At 43.7% G+C, this 21,003-nt stretch overlaps 1 protein-coding gene, 1 long non-coding RNA gene and 2 other non-coding genes across 6 annotated transcripts in view; 1 reads left to right on the top strand and 3 right to left on the bottom strand.

Moving 5' to 3' along the window:
* Nucleotides 1–2,057, bottom strand: part of LOC117285700 — a 12,348-nt gene extending 10,291 nt beyond the window's left edge. The window contains exons 1-2 of the long non-coding RNA XR_004516776.1: nt 1,926–2,057; nt 1,256–1,458 (exon numbers count right to left, since the gene is read on the bottom strand). This is a non-coding gene — a long non-coding RNA (uncharacterized LOC117285700). The remainder of the gene's footprint in view (nt 1–1,255; nt 1,459–1,925) is intronic.
* On the bottom strand, nt 1,934–2,074 carry LOC117285807. The gene has a single exon (XR_004516908.1). It is a non-coding gene; the product is annotated as a U4 spliceosomal RNA (small nuclear RNA).
* Nucleotides 2,075–2,677: 603 nt separating this feature from the next.
* LOC117285808 lies at nt 2,678–2,818 on the bottom strand. Its single transcript, XR_004516909.1, has one exon. It is a non-coding gene; the product is annotated as a U4 spliceosomal RNA (small nuclear RNA).
* Nucleotides 2,819–6,410: 3,592 nt separating this feature from the next.
* On the top strand, nt 6,411–15,973 carry Sirt4 (sirtuin 4). 3 transcript variants are annotated; one of them, XR_776335.2, is made up of 5 exons: nt 6,411–6,501; nt 10,494–10,991; nt 13,792–14,086; nt 14,191–14,402; nt 15,897–15,973. XR_776335.2 is itself a non-coding variant. In XM_010604057.2 (4 exons), exons 1-4 carry the CDS (start codon nt 6,455–6,457, stop codon nt 14,341–14,343), a joined length of 993 nt encoding a protein of 330 aa, XP_010602359.1. In that variant the 5' UTR covers nt 6,411–6,454; the 3' UTR covers nt 14,344–14,563. The 3 variants fall into 3 exon arrangements, 1 of the variants encoding a protein (XP_010602359.1); XR_004516775.1 differs by having other exon boundaries at nt 6,443–6,501; nt 10,245–10,991; XM_010604057.2 differs by lacking the exon at nt 15,897–15,973 and having other exon boundaries at nt 14,191–14,563.
* Nucleotides 15,974–21,003: the final 5,030 nt, after the last annotated feature.

Raw genomic sequence — 21,003 nt, 5'->3', positions numbered from 1 at the left:
AAAAAAAAAAAAAAAAAAGCTCAATTTCCCATTCCTTGAAAACATTCTGGTTCTGTGGTTTGATCAGGGTCTCAGGATGGTCTGTTGAAACCTGCCTTGCTACTGTGCTCAGGAGTTTGTCATCCCAGCCTTCTGTCCCACCAATGTCACACCATGGTGGACCCAACTCTTTCACGATATTATCACAGAATAACATTAGTTCACTCTGGAAAATAATTTGGCAGTTTTTTACACAACTGCACACAAAAACTTGTACAGAAATATTCTCATCAGTTTTGGAGGGAGAAAAGGGGATTAAAAAAAAGAATTTACATGTACCAACTCCCCACAGTGAACATAATCGTTATGTACTGCAAACATGTACTAATAAAAATTTTAAAAAAGGAATATTCTTTGCAGTTTTATTTGTTTCGACAAAATACTGCAAACAACCCAGATGTCCTTCTGTAGGTGAAAAGCTGAACAAACTGGTGCTTCCATGTAATAGATAATCAGCAAGAAAAAAGAATGAATTATTTATATGTATAACCTGAATGGACCTCAAGAATATCATGCTTAATGAAAAAAGTCACATACAGCCCAGCATACTGTAGTACACCTGTAATCTCAGCACCCTGGGAGGTTGTGCCAGGAGGATCACAGGTACAAACCCAGTCTGAGCAACTTAGTGAGAGCTGTCTCAAGAAAAGGACCAGGAGCCTGGGCTACATAGTGAGTTCCAGGTCAGTCTCAACTACATAGTGAGACCCTTTCTCAAACAAACAAACAAACAAAAAAGAAAAGAAAAGAAAAGGACTAGGGATGTAGCTCAGTGGGAAAGCCTTAGGTCAATCCCCAGCAGTGGGGAAAACAAAAAGGCAGGGCAGTGATTGCTTGGGATTGGGGGGTTGGGGTAACAGGGAGAGATGGGAGAGCAGGAGCTGGAAGAGATCAGACTGTGGGAGGGCAGGGTTACAAAGGAAAATAAACTAAGTTTGGGGAGTGATTTCATGACCTGCATTGGGTAACGTCAAATTGTATACTTTAAATGTGCACATTACCGTATGAATGTTAATTAAACCTCAAAGTTGTTTGCATTTAATTTTTTAAAAAAGGAAGAGGGACTGGGGTGTAGCTCAGTGGTAGAGCTTTCGCCTGCACTTCCCGGAAATGAGCAGGTGGAGGGAGGTGTGAGAATTAAATGAAGCACTTTGCAACGGAGTTAGGAGCACAGTAAGTGCTCAAGAGTAGATAGTGCCTTAGTAGATTTGCTTACTTGTTTGTGGTTTGTCTCTAAACTATCAGTTCCTTGAAGCAGAGTACCAATGTAGCACACCGCAGCGCCTTCTGAACCATCAGCTGCTGCTGCCACACTTCACCTTTTCCCTCGGTGATCACATCCTTTTGCCGCACGTCAGAGTAGTGTTGGAGGACTGGTGGATCTGCCATGCCCACAAGTGTGACTCCTAGGTGTCAAGGCTGACAGGACGAAAGTGGAAGAGGTCAGAACAGTGCAAGCAAAAGTAACAGTAAGGTAAAGGACTTGCTTTCAAATCCAGCCGTGCCAGACTGCACTATTGGTTCTGGGGAGGTCTAGACCTGCTGGAAGAGTTTATAGGGAAGGGCGTAGGAGCTCTCTTCATTTCTGCCCATTAATGACCCTGTGAACGGGTGTACCCCAACTTCAGAGGTAACGAAAATAAACTGCAAGGCACTTGAATAAAGAAAAGAATATCACACTAAATTTAGACTCTCCTGTGTCAAAGAAGTTTACAAATCTAGCAATACCCTCATGCATCATAACAAATTATCCACACTTTTCCTGCTTAAAAGAAATTATCCTGTTCGGCATAACCACTGCCCACTACAGAAATCACTGCAAAACAAATAAAAAATATACCACATGAGCTATTGAAAAATAAGTTTATATATTCTTCGAAACTCACTTATTCAGTCTCCGTAGAGACTGTCAAAAATTGCCAATGCCGACTATATTTCAAGTCGTCATGGCGGGGTATTGGGAAAAGTTTTCAATTAGCAATAATCGCGCCTCGGATAAACCTCATTGGCTACGATACTGCCACTGCGCAAAGCTGAAAAGGGAGGGTGCACGTTCTGCTCTCCCACGGATAACGACTGTCTTTGCGCTGAGGTTGAGTGACTACCTGCGAGTTTGTATGTATGACGCGTTCCCGTGGGAATACTTATGATTAAGGTTCACCTGGGCAGGAAGTTTCTCATCATTAGATAATCTTGTGCCCCCATAGTAAAATTTTTGAAATAGCAAAAGCTTTCGCTTGGGCTGCTGGGAACTCACATGCAGATTAACCTGACGTCATAGAGAATGCTGGGTTGAGACATTCAGAAACATCGGCGGGAAAGCCAGCTAAATGAGCGGTTTGGGGATACAAGTAGCCGGGCGAAAAATACTTGTGAATAATAATAAAATAAGCAGCAAGTTTCAATTACATCGTCGAGCTGGATGTGTCTGTCACGGCGCAGAGAAACTACTCAGCGATCTCGCCTAGTCTAGAAAACTCCGGAGACCCTGTAAACGCCAAGGACGGAAATCGTCACAACAGCATAGAAACTCCGAGACTTACCTAATAAAAATAAAATAAATGAAAAACGATAGAACTGAAATAACCACTAACTAAACCCTTTCTAAGACATCTCTACTGTTAAACACATTATTCAGTCTCCGTAGAGACTGTCAAAAATTGCCAATGCCGACTATATTTCAAGTCGTCACGGCGGGGTATTGGGAAAAGTTTTCAATTAGCAATAATCGCGCCTCGGATAAACCTCATTGGCTACGATACTGCCACTGCGCAAAGCTGAAAGGCACCACCCCCTGGTCATCACTCCCAATAAGTGAAGTTCCTATTACAGAAAGGTGAGTTTGACTTGAAGGTTAAAAACTGTCAATGATTTTTTTCTTGAAAACAATACAACTAAACAACAAGATATAAAGCTGATTTGGAGCTATATAGGCGGTTCGGTTGTGACTTTATTTAAATAGGTTTTGGCAGAGAATGAAGCAAAGCACTATGGGAGGAAACATGCTAATAACTCAGAGACAGCAAGGAAAGATTAGAGAAACGTGAATCAGCGCGTTCAATGTGGCCCGTTTCACATTGTAACTACCTTCTCCAAAGAGGCTTTAAACACAATAAAATTTGTGTATACATTTTACCACTTACCACATAAAATTTACCTTTTTAAAAGTGTAAATTCAGTGGCACTGAGTATATTCACATCGTTTTACAATCGCCACCATCCATTTCCAGAACCTTTTTCTGTTCTCCCAAATTTAAACTCTATACTCATTAAACTCCTGAGTTTTTATTCCCCTCTTTCCAAAGCCTATGAGTCTGACCACTCTAGGTACCTGATAATAAATGAAATCATGTAATATCATGCGATTTGCTGATGCCAGAATATGGATTTGATTTATTTCACTTTACCATACTACTTTTTTTTTTTTCTTGTACCGGGGATCGAACTCGGGTCCCTGCTCTTGCAAGGCAGGCGGCAGAACCACTGAGCTAAATCCCCAGTTTATAATATCTTATTTATATATTTATTTATTTTTGCGGTACCAGGGATTGAACTCAGGACCTTGTACTTGAGAGGCAGGGCGGCAGAACCACTGTGCCAAATCGCTGGCCCTCAAAAAGAGTTTTCTCAGGAGAGGATGAAAGACTATTCCCACAGAAATATCCACAGTATATAAAATTGGAAGTAACCTTCACCCTATTCCCTGATTCCTTTCGCAAGTAGAAAGCTGTTTAAAATCTATATCTTGGACTGGAGATTTAGCTCAGTGGTGCCACTGCCTGCCTCATAGGCACAAGGTCCTAAATTCGATCCCCAGTACAAAAAAAAAAAGTCAAACAATTTTTACAAAAGAAACAGTTCCTCCCCCACTCTTTTTTTGGACTGGGGATTGAACCCAAGGCCTTTACACTGAGCTAAACCCCAGCTTTAAACAATTTTGAGACAGAGAAGTTTTCCCTAAATTGCTAAATTGCCAGATATAGTCCCCAAGTTCCAACCCCTCATCCACTCCCTTAAACTAGGCCTCCTTCCATTTCCCTCACCTCTGAATAATGCCATCAATTATGACCTCACAGATGCATTAATCCACTGATGAAGTCAGAGCTCTTAGGACCCAGTCATTTCAAAAGCCCATTAGCTGGCATGGTGGTGCACACTTGTGATGCCAGTACACAGGAGGCTGAGGCAGAAGGATTGCTGTGAGTTTGAGGCCAGCCTGAGCTACATAGTGAGTCCCAGGCCAGACTGGACTACATAGGGAGACCCTGTCTTAAAAAAAAAAAAAAAAAAAGCCCATTAGCTGGCAACCAGATATGTGGTAATACAATGAACTTTTGGGGGGATGTTTTATTTTATTTTATCAGGTTTTTCTTTCCTTTCTTTTTTGTTTTGTTTTTATAGTCCAGACTGGCTTTGGACTCAATATATAGCACTGGCAAACCTCAAACTCCTGGCGATCCTCCCCCCTCAGCCTTCCAAGGGCTAGGATTACAGACATGTGCAATTTGGCTGGGGGAGACATTTCATTTTTTAAATTTATTTATTTGTTTTTTTTAATTTCAAAGATTTCCAATTTTATTCTTCTTCTTCTTGTTATTATTATTATTGTTATTATTGAGACAGGTCTCACTCTGTAGTTCAGGCTGGCGTTGAACTCACTATGTAGCCCAGGCTGGCCTCCAATTTGCAGTGAAGCTCCTGCCTCAGCCTCCCGAGTGCTGGGATTACCATTGTGTGCCACCACACTCGGCTTGAGGGGACATTTTAGATAATAACCACAACCCCCTCCACAAGTGACTTTCCAATGCATTGAAGAAAAATTTAAAAACTCAGACAACTTCCCTCCAGAACATGACCTGAGAGCACATTAGCTCTATACTTTCAGCTGATCTGTTATTGACATTGATTCCACTTGGAAAATAAAAAAAAAAAAAGCATGGATTTAAAATTTTTCTAGTCAAACCAAGAAGGAAAAAGTCACTAGTCTGATGCTGTCACAGAAAATATGCTGGATTGCTTTGTAGGGAGGACGTGTGTGTGTGTGTGTGTGTGTGTGTGTGTGTGTTTCTGTGTGCCAACAACTGACCCCAGGGCCTGCCTTATGCTAAGCACATGCTCTACCCTCTGCCATGCAGCTACAACATTAGATATGCGGTGTTTTGATTTATAGACTGGTTACCTTAGCCAATGTGATCAGATTAAACCAGGCACATAGAGCTGCTGGGTGACTGATCTTGAAGCCTACCTAGCAGGTCCTTCAGATAGTGACCTGAGTTGTGGCTCGTGACCCTGCTCCCAAATTGCTTAGTGAAGTCACTTCACCAATATTCATTTGTCTCTAGCTTCCTTCTCACTTCTAGGCTTTGGCTCATTTCAAAATAGGAGGACACAGTCCTTCATGCTGGAGTCCACAGTTCCTACTAGATTATGTTCTAAGATATATACTAGTAGCTGCCTTATTTAGGCAGTGCTATCCAGCAGGGATTTTCACTGGCATCATATTAGGACCAACCAGGAAGTGAGCAAACAGACTTGGTGCCTGCAGGCCTCTTCACTCAGTCAGTGAAGTCAGGATCTCTGGGAATGAGACCCAGGCATTGTGTTGATTGATCTAATCAAATATAAGATAATAAATATCATTAAAGGAGTCAAGTGGGTGAGCATATTAGTCCACCTGTATTACAATTGGCTTTAATTGTTCATATTCTCAAAATAAAAGAAAAAGAGGCTGGGGATATAGCTTAATGGCAGAGCACTGCTTAACATGCACAGGCCCAGGTTCATCCTCCAGTACTGAAAAAAAAAAAAGAGTAACTGTTCATATGTAAAAAACCCAAATTTTCAGATAGTTGTGAATCTATTTCTTCATAACCCATTGCAAAGTATTTTATTCATAGAAGTGAACTTAATTGATCCCTTGTGGTGAATGGAAAGGGACACAAATATTGAAGATGAAGGTGGGTCAAATGTACATTCATTATTAAAAGTTACTCGCTGGGCGTGGACCTGTAATCCCAGCACTCGGGAGGCTGACGCAGGAGGATCGCAGTGAGTTCGAGGCCAGCCTGGACTACATGGGGAGTTCAAGGCCAGTTTGAGCTATATAGGGAGACCCTGTCTCAAAAAGCAACAAACAAACAAAGAATTCCTAAATTAACCCTATTTGGGTAACGATTTTGCACTCATAGCATTGGTACCCAAGTCTAACCACTTCCCTCTGAAAGAGAACTATGTACCTGTCTATGGTTGGTTGAAGGCGCAAGGACCAAGATTCCAAATTTTCACCATAGAAGGCCGACAGGGGGCGCTCCAGGTGAGCTGGGGCCCTCAAGTATGGCACTCTAGGACTGTGGGATTTGTAGTTTTTATTGAATCACTTTGTCTTCATGAACTACACTTCCCAAAATGCATAGGCATGATAGTCCCACTACCGGCTGTCAAGTGTCCCCTAAACTGGGAAAGGTAAGTGTGTTCTGTGCAGACTGCAGATTTCTAAAAGTTGTTCATTTCTTGTAAGGGGGTTGCATTTTTCCTCGTTTGCGGTTGGTAGAACCTGGACGAGAACAGCTGTTCCCTCGGAACATGTGTTCAGTAGGATTTCCCTGGCCTTCGGCTTCAGGAAACCCGACAAGTTAGCGTTTGTTTAGCTGTCCGCGTTGCTGTAGAATGTCAAGGGAAAAAGCTAAGGCCTGAATTCAGGTCTGGAGAGCCAAGAATAAAATATTGTTTGCCTAAGGGGGAGGGGTGCGTGTCAGTAGAGAATTTCTGCATTATATCAAGAATATGTCAAAGCCTTGTTTTTACAGTTAGAAAAGCTGATCCTCATGGGTCTTGTCCCGCTCCCCCGTCCCTTGATCAAGCAGCAGAATTTCCAAGGGAGTGTAAACAAATAGTACGAGAGAAATGAAGGAATAAAATATGTTCACGTGCTTATTTACATGAATAAAACAAAAGCCTTAAGGTCTGAGCAACAGTTTCTTTAGCAAAACCTAATATATTGGGCTAAGAGTGTAGCTCAATGTTAACATTCTTACTTAGCATGCTGGAGGCCATGGGTTTGATCCCAGCATGGGGTAGACCTCAGTGAACCTGACGTGCTACACCTGAAATGTGCTTTTCTTAGCTTGTGGAGAAATAAGATAATTCTGATTATTATTATTATTATTATTATTATTATTATTATTACTGGTAGTAGTAGTTTGTTTTTAGAGACAGGGTCTCATTATATAATTCAGGGTGTCTTTGAATTCACGATGTATCCCAGTCTGGCCTTGAACTCCCAGGGATCCTCCTGTCTCAGCCTCCAGAGTTCTGGGGTTCCAGGTGGTTGCCACCATGCCCAGAATAATTCTGATTTTAAAAGAGGAAGTATGCTTATAGAATAGTTCCATAAGGGATAACATTAACAACAGATGTAGGTAAATTTAATTCTTATAGAGACATATTTAGATATAGTCATATGTGGAATAATAATGGGTTATGAGGGATTTAAAGATTATTGGGGGAAAGATAGCCTCTTTTCTTTTCTTTTTTTTTTTTTTTGGTTTTTTGAGACAGGGTCTCACTATGTAGTAAGACTGACCTGGAACTCACTATGTAGCTCAGGCTGGTCTCGAACTCACAGCGATCCTCCTGCCTCAGCCTCCAAAGTGCTGGCATTAGACATGCACAACCATGCCTAGCACCTTTTATTTATTTATTTGGTATTGGGGATCAAACTCAGGACCTTGGACTTGCCAGGAAGACACAGTACCCCTGCGCTACAACCTGGACCCTTTATTTATTTATTTAAACATTTTAGGGCTGGGGATGCAGCTCAGTGGTTCTGCTGCCTGCCTCGCAAGCACAAGGTCTCAAGTTTGATCCCCAGTACCCAATAAATAAATAAACAAATAAACGTTTTAAACTTTTTTTGGGGGGGATGGGGGATTGAACTCAGGACCTTGTGCTTGCGAGGCAGGCCAATTTATTTATTTTTAAGACAGGGTCTTCTAAGTAGTTCATGCTGGCCTCCAACTTACTGTGTAGCCCAGATTGGTCTCGAGCTCTCAGCAAGCCTCTCACTCAGCCTCCCAGAGTGCTGAGACTACAGGCATGCACCACCACGCCTGGCCGACATTGTAAAATTTATAAGGAATTCAGTTGTGATCAGCCTGGTGTTACTGGGAAAGATGAAATAGCTCTTCCTTTCTTCCTTCTCTTTCTTTCTTTCATCTTTCTTTCCTTCTCTTCCTTTTCTTCCTCTTTTGGTCTTTTTCTCCCCCTTTGGTACCAGGACTTGAACTCAGGTACCAGGGCCTTGAGATTGCCAGGTAGGCATTGCTGTACCACTGAGCTACATCCTTGTCCAGTCCAGCTTTCTCTCTCTTTCTTTTTCTCTTTCTTTCCCCATCTCTTTCTGTCTTTGTTTTCCACTGAGCTACATTCCTAGCCACACACACACACACATTTTTTTGAGACACGGTCTCACTATGTAGTTCAGTCTGGCCTTGAACTCAAAATAATCCTCCTGCCTCAGCCTCTGAGTGCTGAGATTGCAGGTTTTCACCACTATGTACAGTAGTAGCCCTTTGTATTTTGAGAAAGGGCCTCACTAAATTGCCTAGGCTGGCCTTGAATTTGAGATCTTGCCTCAGCTTCCCAAGTAGCTGGCATTACAGGTGTGTGTCAACATGCCCAGCAGGCCAGGCCTTATGTTATGTTAGAACCCTCCTTACCAATTTTTTGTTCCTCTGTCCATTACTTTTTCTTCAATAATCCAAAACACACAGGTTCATTCACCAGCCATTTGAAACTAATTTTCACTTGAGGGCTGTAGCATAAATATAATTCTGGCTTAGGTTCTTAAGAGACCAGGGAGATAAGATTGGCTTAGACTGTTATGAAATAGTCTACTGTATAAACAAGACTTTTATTTTGTGGAAGGTATTAGAGATTTAAAAAAAATTTTTTTGGTACCAGGGATCAAATTCAGGACCTTGTGCTTGGAAGGCAGGCGCATGCCACTGAGCTAAATCCCCAGCCCTTCTAATTCCTATTTTATCTTCCATAAAACAACACTGTATGCATTTCCAGGGGATTCTTGTTCCCCAGCTCTTTCTCAGTGTCTTGCTGCTGTTGGCTCTCATCACCCTCCTCATAACATTTCATGGTAAAAGTTTACTGAGTATTACTTTTTAGGTTGGCAGTTTCCAGACGTGACCTGGAGAAGTCTTGACATTTCACCAGTTGGGTCTGTTGGTGCAGTTCAGTAACAGAGCCCTTGCACACCATGTTCAAGGCCATAGTTTGAAGGAAAAGTAAAAAAAGTATGACCAGTAAACAGCTCCAAAATGCAATTTAGGGTAGACTATTTGGGGGAGATAAGGATGCTACTCAAGCTTTTCTTTTTCTTTCTTGCTTGCTTGTTTTGTTTGTTTTTGCTTTGTTTTGTTTTTGGTACCAGGGCCTTGTGCTTGCCAGGCAGGCAGTACCCCTGAGCTACATACATCCCTGGCCCTGTTGTTGTTTTATTTTGGTTTTAGTTTTTGCTTGAACCTAGGGCCTTTGTACCAAGCTACGTGCCTACCCTTTTTATTTTTATTTTGAGAGGGTCTTGCTGAGTTGCTAAATGTTTTTCTTTTGAGACAGTCTCACTAGCCCAGGCTGGCCTTGAACTCACAAGATCCTCCTGTCTCCGATTCCTGAGTGCTAGGATTACAGGTGTGTACCACCACGCCCGGCAATAATCATTGTATCTATCTATCTTTTTTTTTTTTTTCAGTACTGGGGATTGAACTCAGGACTTTATGCTTGCAAGGCAGGGGAGGCACCACTGTAATATTATTTTTATTTTATTATTATTTTGGTACCAGGAATTGAACTTGGGCTCTTGCGCTTGCGAGGCAGGTGGTGGAACCACTGAGCCAAAACCCCAGCCCTCTTTATATAACCCTATGTACTTCATTCCCACATATTTATTTATTCATTTATTTAAGACAGGGTCTTTCTTTGTACACTTTGTAGTTCCACCTGGCCTTGAATTCGCTTTATTTTATTATTATTTTGGTACCAGGAATTGAACTTGGGCTCTTGCGCTTGCGAGGCAGGTGGTGGAACCACTGAGCCAAAACCCCAGCCCTCTTTATATAACCCTATGTACTTCATTCCCACATATTTATTTATTCATTTATTTAAGACAGGGTCTTTCTTTGTACACTTTGTAGTTCCACCTGGCCTTGAATTCGCTATGTAGCCCGGGGTGGCCTCACACTCAAGGCGATCCTCTTGCCTCAGCCTCCTCTTGAGCACTGCAATTCCAGACGCCACCATGGCCGGCACAGATCTTTTTGATAGCTGAATGGTATTCCACAAACACCCTATGGATAGACCACATTTTGTGCAGCCACTCATTAGTTGGTGGTTACCTTTGCTTGCAAAAGTCAGATCGTCCCAGGAGGTTTTCTTCTGTCTAGGATGAGGATGAGCTATGGGCTGAGCTTCGGGTCAACAAAAGGCCATTGGGTCACAAACCTCAACCAGCAGTGCTCGCGTGCATCCAGTGGGCTATTTGTGCCACCGAGCCCTCCTTTGAATCCTGAGAAAGTCAGAGAGTTCCAGCGCTTCATCACCCTTTCCAAGAAGCTCCTAGTGATGACCGGGGCGGGAATCTCCACCGAGTCCGGAATCCCCGACTACAGGTCCGAAAAGGTGGGACTTTACGCCCGCACGGCCCGGAGGCCCATCCAGCACAGCGATTTCGTCCGCAGCGCCCCCATCCGCCAGCGGTACTGGGCGCGGAACTTCGTGGGCTGGCCTCAGTTCTCCTCCCACCAGCCCAACCCGGCACACTGGGCTCTGAGCACCTGGGAGAGACTCAGGAAGCTGCACTGGTTGGTAACTCAAAACGTGGACGCTCTGCACACCAAGGCTGGGAGTCAGCGGCTCACCGAGCTCCACGGATGCATGCACAGGTGCGGGAGGGCACGGGCTCATCACAAAACGGTGCAGTTCCCTGAGAGCGGTGACCCTGGCTGTCTGGAGCACATTTTCTGAGTTGCACCTTGAGATAAGGATTTGGGAGCAAGTCGTTTTGGAGTGGTTCCTACTGAACTCAAGGAAGGAGTAGGGTGTACACAGGCAAGGAGGCTGAAGCAGGATGATCACTGTGAGTTGGAGGCCAGTCTGGGCTCCGTAGTTCAAGGCCAGTCTGAACTACATAGTGAGAACCTGTCTCAAAAAACCAAACCAGGTGGGTGGGGGAATTTAGCTCAGTGGTTCTGCCACCTGCATTGCAAGCACCAAGACCTGAGTTCAATCCCTCATACAAAAAAACAAAACAAAACAAAACAAAAAACCAAACAGGGCTGGCGATTTAGTCCAGTGGTTCCACCGCCTGCCTTGCAAGCATGAAGCATAAGGTCCTGAGTTCAATCCCTGTTACAAAAAACAAAAAACAAAACCCCAAACAAAACAACAACAACAAAAAAACACCAAACCAAAACCACAAACATGACTGTTAACTGTATGGTCCTTTTTATTTTTCTTTTCATTTATTTATTTATTTTATTTTTTGGTACCAGGGATCGAACTTGGGTCCTCGTGCTTACCAGGTAGGAGGCGGAACCACTGAGCTAAATCTCCAGCCCTATGTTTATTTTCACACTGGAGATTGAATCTAGGGGCTTAGCACTGAGCTACATCCCCAGCCTTTTTTTGTTTTGTTTTGTTTTGTTTTTTTGAGACAGGGTCTCACTATGTAGTTGAGACTGACCTGGAACTCACGTGTAGCCCAGGCTGTTCTCGAACTCACAGCGATCCTCCTGCCTCAGCTTCCCAAGTGCTGGGATTACAGGTGTGCACAACCAAGCCCAGCTCCCCAGCCTTTTATTTTATTTATTTTTTAAATTTTGAGATGGGGTCTCATTAAATTGTTGAGTTGCCCAGGCTGGGTTCCTATCCTCAGCCACTGTGCCAGGCTGTGCGGCCCTTTGATATAGATAACTGCACATTTAAAGAACCAGAATTAGCCAAGATGGGAATGACCGAGGAAGCTCTTATGGTTAAGGTGAGGCCTGAGACTAGCTCGAGTTTGACTAGACTTGGAGGAAAGAGTAGCTTGCTAATGAAGGGAATATATAGCACCCAGGGGAGTCTGGCCTGACCTCCAGGCAGGGTTTGGGAAGGGGACTAGCATGAAATCAAATTGTGGGAGGGAGGGACCCACATCCGGGTGCATTTGACAATCAGGCAGTGCAGCATAGGCCTGTTGTGAGACACAAAGCAGCCTGTTAGTGGTTTCTGAGTAAGAGAGCACCATGATAAAAATAGATTGGGGGAAGTCTAGGCAGGGTTAGAAAGAGAGGGTCAGGGAGGTCAGCCTGAGGGACTGGTGCCCCTGGCTTGATTAAAAAACACAATAAAACGTTTTCTCACCATGAAAATTTCAAATATTTACAAAAGTAAAGAGATGATGTATAATGAATTCCCATATACAATCACATGACTCATGGATTTTTTTCAAGTTTTATCAAGTTATCTCTTCTCTTTTTTGCTGGTTTTATTTTTGTTTTGTTTTTCGTTTTTTTTTGAGACAGGGTCTCACTATGTAGTTGAGACTGACCTGGAACTCACTATGTAGCCTAGGATGGACTCGAACTCACAGCAACCCTCCTGCCTCAGCCTCCTGAGTGCTGGGTTTACAGGCGTGTGCCACCATGCCCGGCTTTTGCTGGTTTTATTTTTATTAAAAATGTTTATTTCAGTACTAGGGATTGAATCCAGCACCTTTGCACTGAGCCATCTCCCCCATTTACAAATTTTGAGCCACCTCCCCAATTTTAAAGTTTTAAAATTGCTCAGGCTGGGCTAGAATTTATGATCCTCCTGCCTCAGCCTCTTAGAGCTCTGGGATTACAGGCGTGTACCACCATTCCCATCAATTCTATTTTTAAATATTTAAAAACAAATCTAAAACTTCTTTGATTTCATAGGGGACTTTTTTGAGGGGGTTCTAGGGTTCAAACTCAGGGCCTCACACATGCTAGGCAAGTACTCTGATGAGCCACACCTCCCACTCAGGCTGGCCTTGAACTTGGTGGGATCCTCCTGCCCCAGTTTTCCATGTGCTGGGATTACAGATGTGTACCAACATGCCCAGTTTACTTTTGGTACTATGGATAAAAGTAAGTGATCTTTCAGTACTAGATGTGTTCTTGGTGAAAAGATTGGAAACAGTTCTACTTGGTGCTTGTAAAAATACTTTTAATTAGTATATACACAAATTATTTTAAAAGTCAGCTGAGCATGGTGGTACATGCCTATAATCCCAGCACAATGGGAGGCTGAGGCAGGAGGATTGCAAATTGAAGTCCAACCTGGGCAACTAAGGGAGATGCTGCCTCAAAAACATATTTTAAAGAAAGGCTGGGATGTACATAGCTCAGTGTGAAGGTCCTGGCTTCTGTCCGCAGTACCACAATTAAAAAGGATCTAAGGAATGAGGAAACAGATACACCTTCCCTGCTTTTAGAAGGATGGTATAGCCGGGGATTTAGCTCAGTGATGCCGCCGCCTACCTCGCAAGTGCAAGGATCTGAGTTCGGTCTCTGGTACCAAAATAAATAAATAAAATAGAATGATGGCAGAGAGAAGGTGAGAAACGGATCACGTGAAAAGATGTCCAAAACGCGGGGAAAACAGGGCACAGAAATGCTTGGGCACAGCACCCCGGAGCGAGGACGCCCTGCTCAGAGAGCCTATCTCGGCTTTCAGGGTGCTCTGCCTGGGCTGTGGTGAGCAGACCCCGAGGGGGGCGCTGCAGCAGCGCTTCCAAGTCCTGAACCCCACCTGGGGCGCGGAGGCCCAGGGCCTGGCTCCCGACGGCGACGTCTTTCTCTCGGACGAACAGGTACAGACTTTTCAGGTCCCGTCCTGTCTTCGATGTGGAGGCCCTCTGAAACCCGATGTCGTCTTCTTCGGGGACACTGTGGACCCTGCCAAGGTTGATTTTGTGCACAAGCTCGTGAAAGACGCCGACGCCCTGTTGGTGGTGGGATCCTCCCTGAAGGTATCTGGAGTGGGTGGTAACTGCTCCTCTGCAGGGTGAGCGGGGTTTCGGGAGGCCCCTCCCGTTGGATCTGGAGAGCGCTCATTCGTGTCTCCTGCGGGCAGGTGTACTCGGGGTACAGGTTCATCCTCACCGCCCGGGACCAGAAGATACCGATCGCCATCCTGAACATCGGGCCCACACGCTCCGACGACTTGGCGTGTCTGAAGCTGAGTGCTCGCTGCGGAGAGCTGCTGCCTTTAATAGACCCACACTGATCCGGCCTGATGTCCGTAAGCCGGAAACAGGGGCCTTCCCGAGCGTCCGGCCGCTGGAGGTAAACGCCTTCCTAGAGAGCGGATTCCCGTTCCCATTCAACTGAGAGGAGTAGATGCGTTGAGAAGAGACAGTCCTGTTTTCCCTCCCACTCCCCGCCCCTTCTTTTTTTCTTTTCTTTTCAGTACTGGTGATTGAACTCAGGGTATTTGCACTGAGCTAAATCCCAGGCTTATTTCCGTTTTTTGTTTGTTTGTTTGTTTGTTTTTTGGTACCGGGGATTGAACTCTGGTCCTTGCGCTTGCAAGGCAGGCCGCAGAACCACTAAGCCAGGCTTTTTCTTATTTTTTAAATGTTTGAGACAGGGTCTTGCTAAATTGCCCAGGCTAGGCTTGAATTGTTTTGGTGGGGGGCTTGAATTTTTGACTCACCTGCCTCAGCCTCCTAGAGTACTGAGATTACAGTCATGAGCTACCGTGCTTAGCTCCTTTTGCCCATTTTTAAATTGGATTGCCATGACTTTGCATGTTTAGTTTTTTTTTGGGGGGGGCTTGCTTTTAACTAGTTTATTAGTTGTTTGTTTTTGCATTATTGTGAATTAAATTCATAGTCTGGTACTATGCTACTTTCCTATCCCTTTTTAAAAATTAAAAACAATTTTTTTTTTTTTGGTGTAGTCCAAAATAAGTAGTCCAGCCTGGCCTTGAACTCATGGTGCTCCTCCTGCCTCAGCCTCCTGAGTACTGGGATTACGGGCATGCACCACCATGCCTGGCTAAGAAATTTTTTATTTTTGAGACAGGGTCTTATTAAATTGCCTGAGCTTGCCTCAAACTTGTGATCCTCCTGCCTCAACCTCCCGAGTAGCTGGGATTAAAACCATGTGCTAGGGCCGGGGATTTAGCTCAGTGGTTCTGCCACCTGCCTCACAAGTGTAAGGATCCAAGTTCGATCCCTGGTACAAAAAAAATAATAACAATAATAATTTTTTTAAAAACCATGCGTTACCACACCCAGCTCACAACTACTTTTTTTTTTGGTTACCAGGAATTGAACTCTGGCTGTTGAGCTTGCCAGGAAGGTGCCATACCGCTGAGGTTCATCCCAGGCCCAGCTTTTAAACATGCTTTTAAACTAATTTTGTATTACTAGAGTAATATATATTTATTGCAAAGTTTAGGTGATGACAGAGATAAAATACAAAATACCGATAATTTCACAACCTAGATAACCCAAGTTTAACTTTTTGCTATAATGAATCTTATTTTTATTTATTACTTTTATTTAGTATTGGGGATCACTGTGCTTAGTGTTTTACTACTACATCCTGCTTTTACTTCAAATATAGTGTCCATTTTTCCATGTTCTAAGTGCTGTGGTGTTTTGAATTTTGAAGCATCTGCCTTCCCCATTCCCAGCTCAGTTCGCCATTAATTTGCTTCATTTCTTTCTTTCTTTTTTGTACCGAGGATTGAACTCAGGACCTTGCGCTTGCGAGGCAGGCAAGGTGCCACTGAGCTAAATCTCCAGCCCAATTTGTTTAATTTCTTTTCAGAACCCCAGGACTCATAATCCCTTCTTCCTCAAATGCATTGAAGCTCCTCATGCATCTTGTAGGGGGCAGCAAACCACCCTGTCTGCCTGCTCATCTCCAAGCTGGGCTTGTATTGCAGAGCCAAGCAGTAAAACTGCAGGCCAATGAGATTTACCTCGTTTTCTAAGAAACAGCTGTCCTTGATGGGAAAACTGCATTCATTTCCTTTTTATGTCACCGGGCAGAAGAAATAGTCTGGGGAAAATGTAGGACATGACAGTGTATAGAGTACTTACCCAGGGAGCGCACTCACTGGGGTGAGTGTAGAAGGAAATTTATAATTCCAAGTGCTTGTGTCTAATGGAACCACTTGTTTTGTTTTGATAAATGTTAATGAGTGTTTTATTAACCAAGTATTAAAGTATTTTAGTAGCATACCAAGTGTGTGTGTGTGTGTGTGTGTATGTATATATATTTCAAATAATCTTAAAAAGAGAATGGTGTTTTACGACACAGTTCTCTAATTATTTCTACTCATGCCAGCTATAAGAATGATAAACCTTCCTGGAACCTCGCTGGGAGAGAGAGAGAGCAGTTCATTGCCAAGGGGTCTCTTAAGTTGATTCGTTTCCGCTGAGGAAAGCAGAAAGACTTGTCTGATTGCTGTGTTAGCCTGGAAAAATCAGTGTACCCTGAGAAGCGAGGCCGATGGGAGAAGCACAGGTTGCTCTGGACAGCCTTCTGTCTAAAATGAGGATAGGCCATACCTGCTCATCCCGCATCTGCCTAGGAAGCACATTTCAGTTCACCTGGATATCCAAGATCTGGAAAATTCTACGAGTTCTTCTCACCCACACAACTGTGAATTTACCCATGGTCATTAATTCTGAGTAGGTGTAAGGTTGTAAATCTCATTCCACGTTTTTTTTTTTTTTTTTTTTTTTTTTGGTACCGGGGGTCAAACTCAGGACCTTGTGCTTGCAAGGCAGGCGCGATGCCACTGAGTGAAATCCCTGGTCTTCATCCCAGCTTTTTGCAGATGTGCAGCTTAAGGTGCTTTCAAGCAGGCTTCTTCAGTTGCTCAGCCAATACTAACAATTGTATTCAAATCTGGGTCTTCTGAATGTCAAGCCATTCTCTCCACAAATCTCAACAACGGCTAGTGACAGACACTGTATTAAGCAACTAAAGATACAAAGGATAGCACTTCTTCCCCTTAAGTACCTCAGAAAATATTCCATTCCACTACCCTTATTCTCTACTGGAAATTTTCATGGAGTCATGCACACAATACAGGATTAGAGAATATATAGTCCTCTTCATTTTAATTATTTACCTATTTATTCACTTGTGAAGCCAGAGCCTCATAGGAACTAGGCAAGCACTCTAGCACTTTTTTTTTTTTTTTTTTTTTTTTTTTTTTTTTTTTTTTTTTTTTTTTTTGGTACCACTGGGGATTGAATCCAGGGCGCTCCCCTTTTTTGAGACAAGGTCTCACTAAATTCCCAGGCTGGGTTTGAACCTGCAACCCTCCTGCCTCAGTCTTCCCGAATGTTAGGATTACAGGTATGCACCACTATATCAGACTTCTACCACTATTTTTAAAAACTAAGGGGTTGGAGATTTGGCTCAATAGTTCTGCCGCCTGCCTTGCAAGGGCCTGAGTTCCATCCCTGGTACAAAAACAACCAACGAACCAAACAAACAAAAACCTAAGATCTAGAATTACTTAAGATCACATTACATAGTTTCCTAGCCAGGAGAATACAAAGCTTTCCTTCTAGTTTTATTTATTTTGGTTTGTCTGAGACAGGATCTCCCTGTGTAGTTCACGCTGTGTGAACTTATCCTCACACTCACAGCCATCCTCCTGCCTCTTTCTCCCCAGTACCAAGATTACAGGTGTGAGCCACCATGCCTGGCTCAGGTTTTGTTGTTGTTGTTGTTTCTGTTTTTGATTTTTGGTACCAGGGATCGAACTCAGGACCTTACACTTGCCAGGCAGGCGCGGCGTCACTGAGCTAAAGCCCTGGCCCTTGGCTCAGTTTTAAACACCTCTCATTTGTCTATAGGTTATGGTTAGATTCTCACAGATAATAGTCAAGCTAAAGTTAAAGCAGAAGCCTGAGAGCCCCCCTAGCTAAGGACACCAGGAATGGCTAACTCGCAGCGGGCAGTGGAGAGCGGTTGTAGTTACCAGGGAAGGAAGGCTCTTTCAGCACCTCAAGGCTGGCACAAATCATGAAGTCAAATCTCGAGGGCTAAGAATGTTCACCTCATTTTTCAATTTTATTTTAGTTTCAAGAGGAACTTGGTCGCTTGTAAGGGTTTGGATCTGCCCCATCCCCACCCCAACCCCCGCCATCCCGCCTTCCAAAGTGCTGGGATCGCAGACGTGCACCATCCGCGCTGGGGAGAGATCTGAGCGCGAATTTGGGACTCTTCAGTGGGCCTTGGCTCGCCCAACACCCACCAACCCGTGTGCCTGATCTTCCCTCCCCTCCGCTCCCTCGCACCTCATTTTCCCGCGGCCCTCTTCCCTTCCTGGAATAAAAACCTCGGAGAGATTGGTAATCGGAAAGCGGGAAGCGAATGGGTCATCCACAAGAGTTCACCTTTTCGCATTCGAGTGCCCATCTACGCATGAGAAGGCTTAGACAGGGATCTAGAAAGCTGAGAACAGAGGCGAAGCTGCAGTACACGGAGGGCCCACAGGAGCCATTACTAGCAATTGAGTTTGCGCAGGACCAGGCCTATACAGGCGCGAGGGGCGGGGTTTGATCCCTGGGGACGCGGAGATAGGCCAGGGGCTGGGTCGCTATTCACCAATAGAAAAGAGAGAATTGGATCACGTGTTTATAAAATATCCAATCATACGTCTTACTCCGAAATCGTCAGAACAAAAAGAATGAGATTGACCAGGTGGGGCGTGAAGGGTCACGTGACACGAAAAGGTAAATACAGCCACGTGGTTTTTTTTTAAACTCCTCCGCTGGGAAAGATTACACAATACAGTACTTTCGTGGAACACTTATTTAATGAGCGTGTGTCGTGTGGTACAGTAAAGATACTGTAGCTGCTACGGTATAATTCTGCCTTCAACTACTCACGATCCAGTTTAAGTTATTCGTTCAAATCATGCTACCCACTCCAATAGAAATTCCCGGGTTCGGTATTCCATTTCTCATACTAAGCGTCCGGAAGATCCTCATGAAATGTTTTGTTTGGGGCCGGAGATTTAGCTCAGTGGCACCGCGCCTGCCTCGCAAGCACAAGGTCCTGAGTTCGATCCCCGGGGCAAAAAAAAAAAAAAAAAGTTTTGTTTTGTTTTGGAATGGTTGTAGCTTTGTGCATGCTGAGCAAGATCTCTACAACTGAGCTACACCCTGAGCCTCAAGTCTGTTAAAGAAATTTATTTCCCAACCCGTAAGACAATGAAAAAAGAAAAGATTCACGGCCTAGCTATATAATTTAACAATGGCATAACTTTTCTGTTTGTTTTGTCAACTAAAAAAAAGAGAGAATAAATACCGTTTTCCTAAAAGCCTACCTTTACTGCATCCAAACAGGGACTTTCAGTTTCTTTTCACTGAAGAAAGATGGCTTTTACAATTTCATAAAGGCCAAGGCCTGGTCTAACTGAGTTTTGCTTTCTCTTGCAATCCTATGTAGCACTTATGCAAAGAAAAAAGAATGGTCATTCAGCCTATGTCTGCTTATTAAACTTCAGAGCCGTCCCGTTCTTGCTTATGGGTGACTAACATTTTATCCAGTATTCATTAATCGTTTATTGAGTGCCCCCTACATGCCAAGTGTACTTGGGGAGTTCAAAGGTGACTAAAGCACTTTATTCTGCCTCCAACAAGTTCATTATCTGATGGCACTTAGCTAAACTATGATTTTTACTATTCCAAGGAATGAGTGACCTTTGGGAAATCAGTTCCCATTTTGAGTCAATTTCATTTGTAAAATATGGATGGAATAGTACTTGGAATGTAAACTGGGCATCACGGTGCATGCCTACAATCCCAGCACTTGGGAGGCTGAGACAGGAGGATCACTGAGAGTTTGAGACCAACCTGTGCTACATAGTGAGTTTAGGGCGAGCCTGAACAGCATAGTGAAAGCCTCTCTTAAAAACAAAAAGATAAAAACGAGTAGTATTTACAACTGCAGAGGTGCGAGGATAACTAAATACTGGCGCAAAACACCATTTGGAGCACAGAGTATAACATATATAAGGGTATTAGTTGGAAGAGCATGAAAATAACCTCATCACAAACTGAACCGCAGACAGCAACTAGCAAGAAATCATTGTTTTGATGTGAACCCCCAGATACATTGTATTCTTGGTGTTTTGTGCATTTCCTGGCTCAGTGTAAATATTCAGTTCATAGCCATGGAGTAGATGGAATAGAATGAGTGGGAAATTGCGCCAAAAATAAGGCCATGCACATTTCCTTCTTCACGCTCAAAGTCCTTTGCTGCCTACCACGTGCCCAGAAGTGGCTCACCCGTCTCTAGCGGTTTGAAGCTACTGCTTGCTGACTTCTCATAGTCCTTCTTTTTGGTGTTTTTTTTTGGTTTTTTGAGACAGGATCTCACTATGTAGCCCAGGTTGGTCTCAAACTCGCAGCGCTCCTCCTGCCTCAGCCTCCAGAGTACTGGGATTACAGGTGTGTGCACCACACTCATAGTCCCTCTTTGCCTTTCTTTCTTGCTTGCTTTTTTCTTCCTCTCTAATTTTCCTTCCTTCCTTCCTTCTTTGCTTTTGTAATTCAGCTTCCTTCTGTGCCCTTCTGATGAAATCTTTCTTTCTTCTTCTTTTTTTTTTGACAGAGTCTGGCTAATGTAGTTCAGGCTGACCTTGAACTCACTACATGGTTCAGGCTGGCCTCGAACTCATGGAGATCCTCTTGCCTCAACCTCCCAAGTGCTGAGATTACAGTCATGCAGCACTATGCCCAGCTGATTTGAGGATTTAATGAGACGCTGTGTTGAGGATTTAGCTCAGTCATTCCACCACCTGCCTCATAAGTGCAAGGACCCGAGTTCGATCCCCGATACCAAAAAAAAAAAAAAAAAAAAAAAAAAGAGAACCTATGTGGGATTTTTTAGGGGTGCGGTA

Source organism: Fukomys damarensis, unplaced genomic scaffold (assembly GCF_012274545.1).
Source record: "Fukomys damarensis isolate Sample0158 unplaced genomic scaffold, DMR_v1.0_HiC HiC_scaffold_12, whole genome shotgun sequence".
NCBI classification, from domain to species: Eukaryota; Metazoa; Chordata; class Mammalia; order Rodentia; family Bathyergidae; genus Fukomys; species Fukomys damarensis.
This window is presented reverse-complemented; position numbering and strand designations above follow the sequence as displayed.

Bases quoted from the DNA above. Each gene is read 5' to 3' on its own strand.
- Sirt4 (XM_010604057.2), top strand. From the start codon at position 6,455: ATGATAGTCCCACTACCGGCTGTCAAGTGTCCCCTAAACTGGGAAAG. The intron at 6,502-10,493 runs GTAAGTGTGTTC...TCTTCTGTCTAG, and splicing joins TGTCCCCTAAACTGGGAAAG to GATGAGGATGAGCTATGGGC. The intron at 14,087-14,190 runs GTATCTGGAGTG...TCCTGCGGGCAG, and splicing joins TGGTGGGATCCTCCCTGAAG to GTGTACTCGGGGTACAGGTT.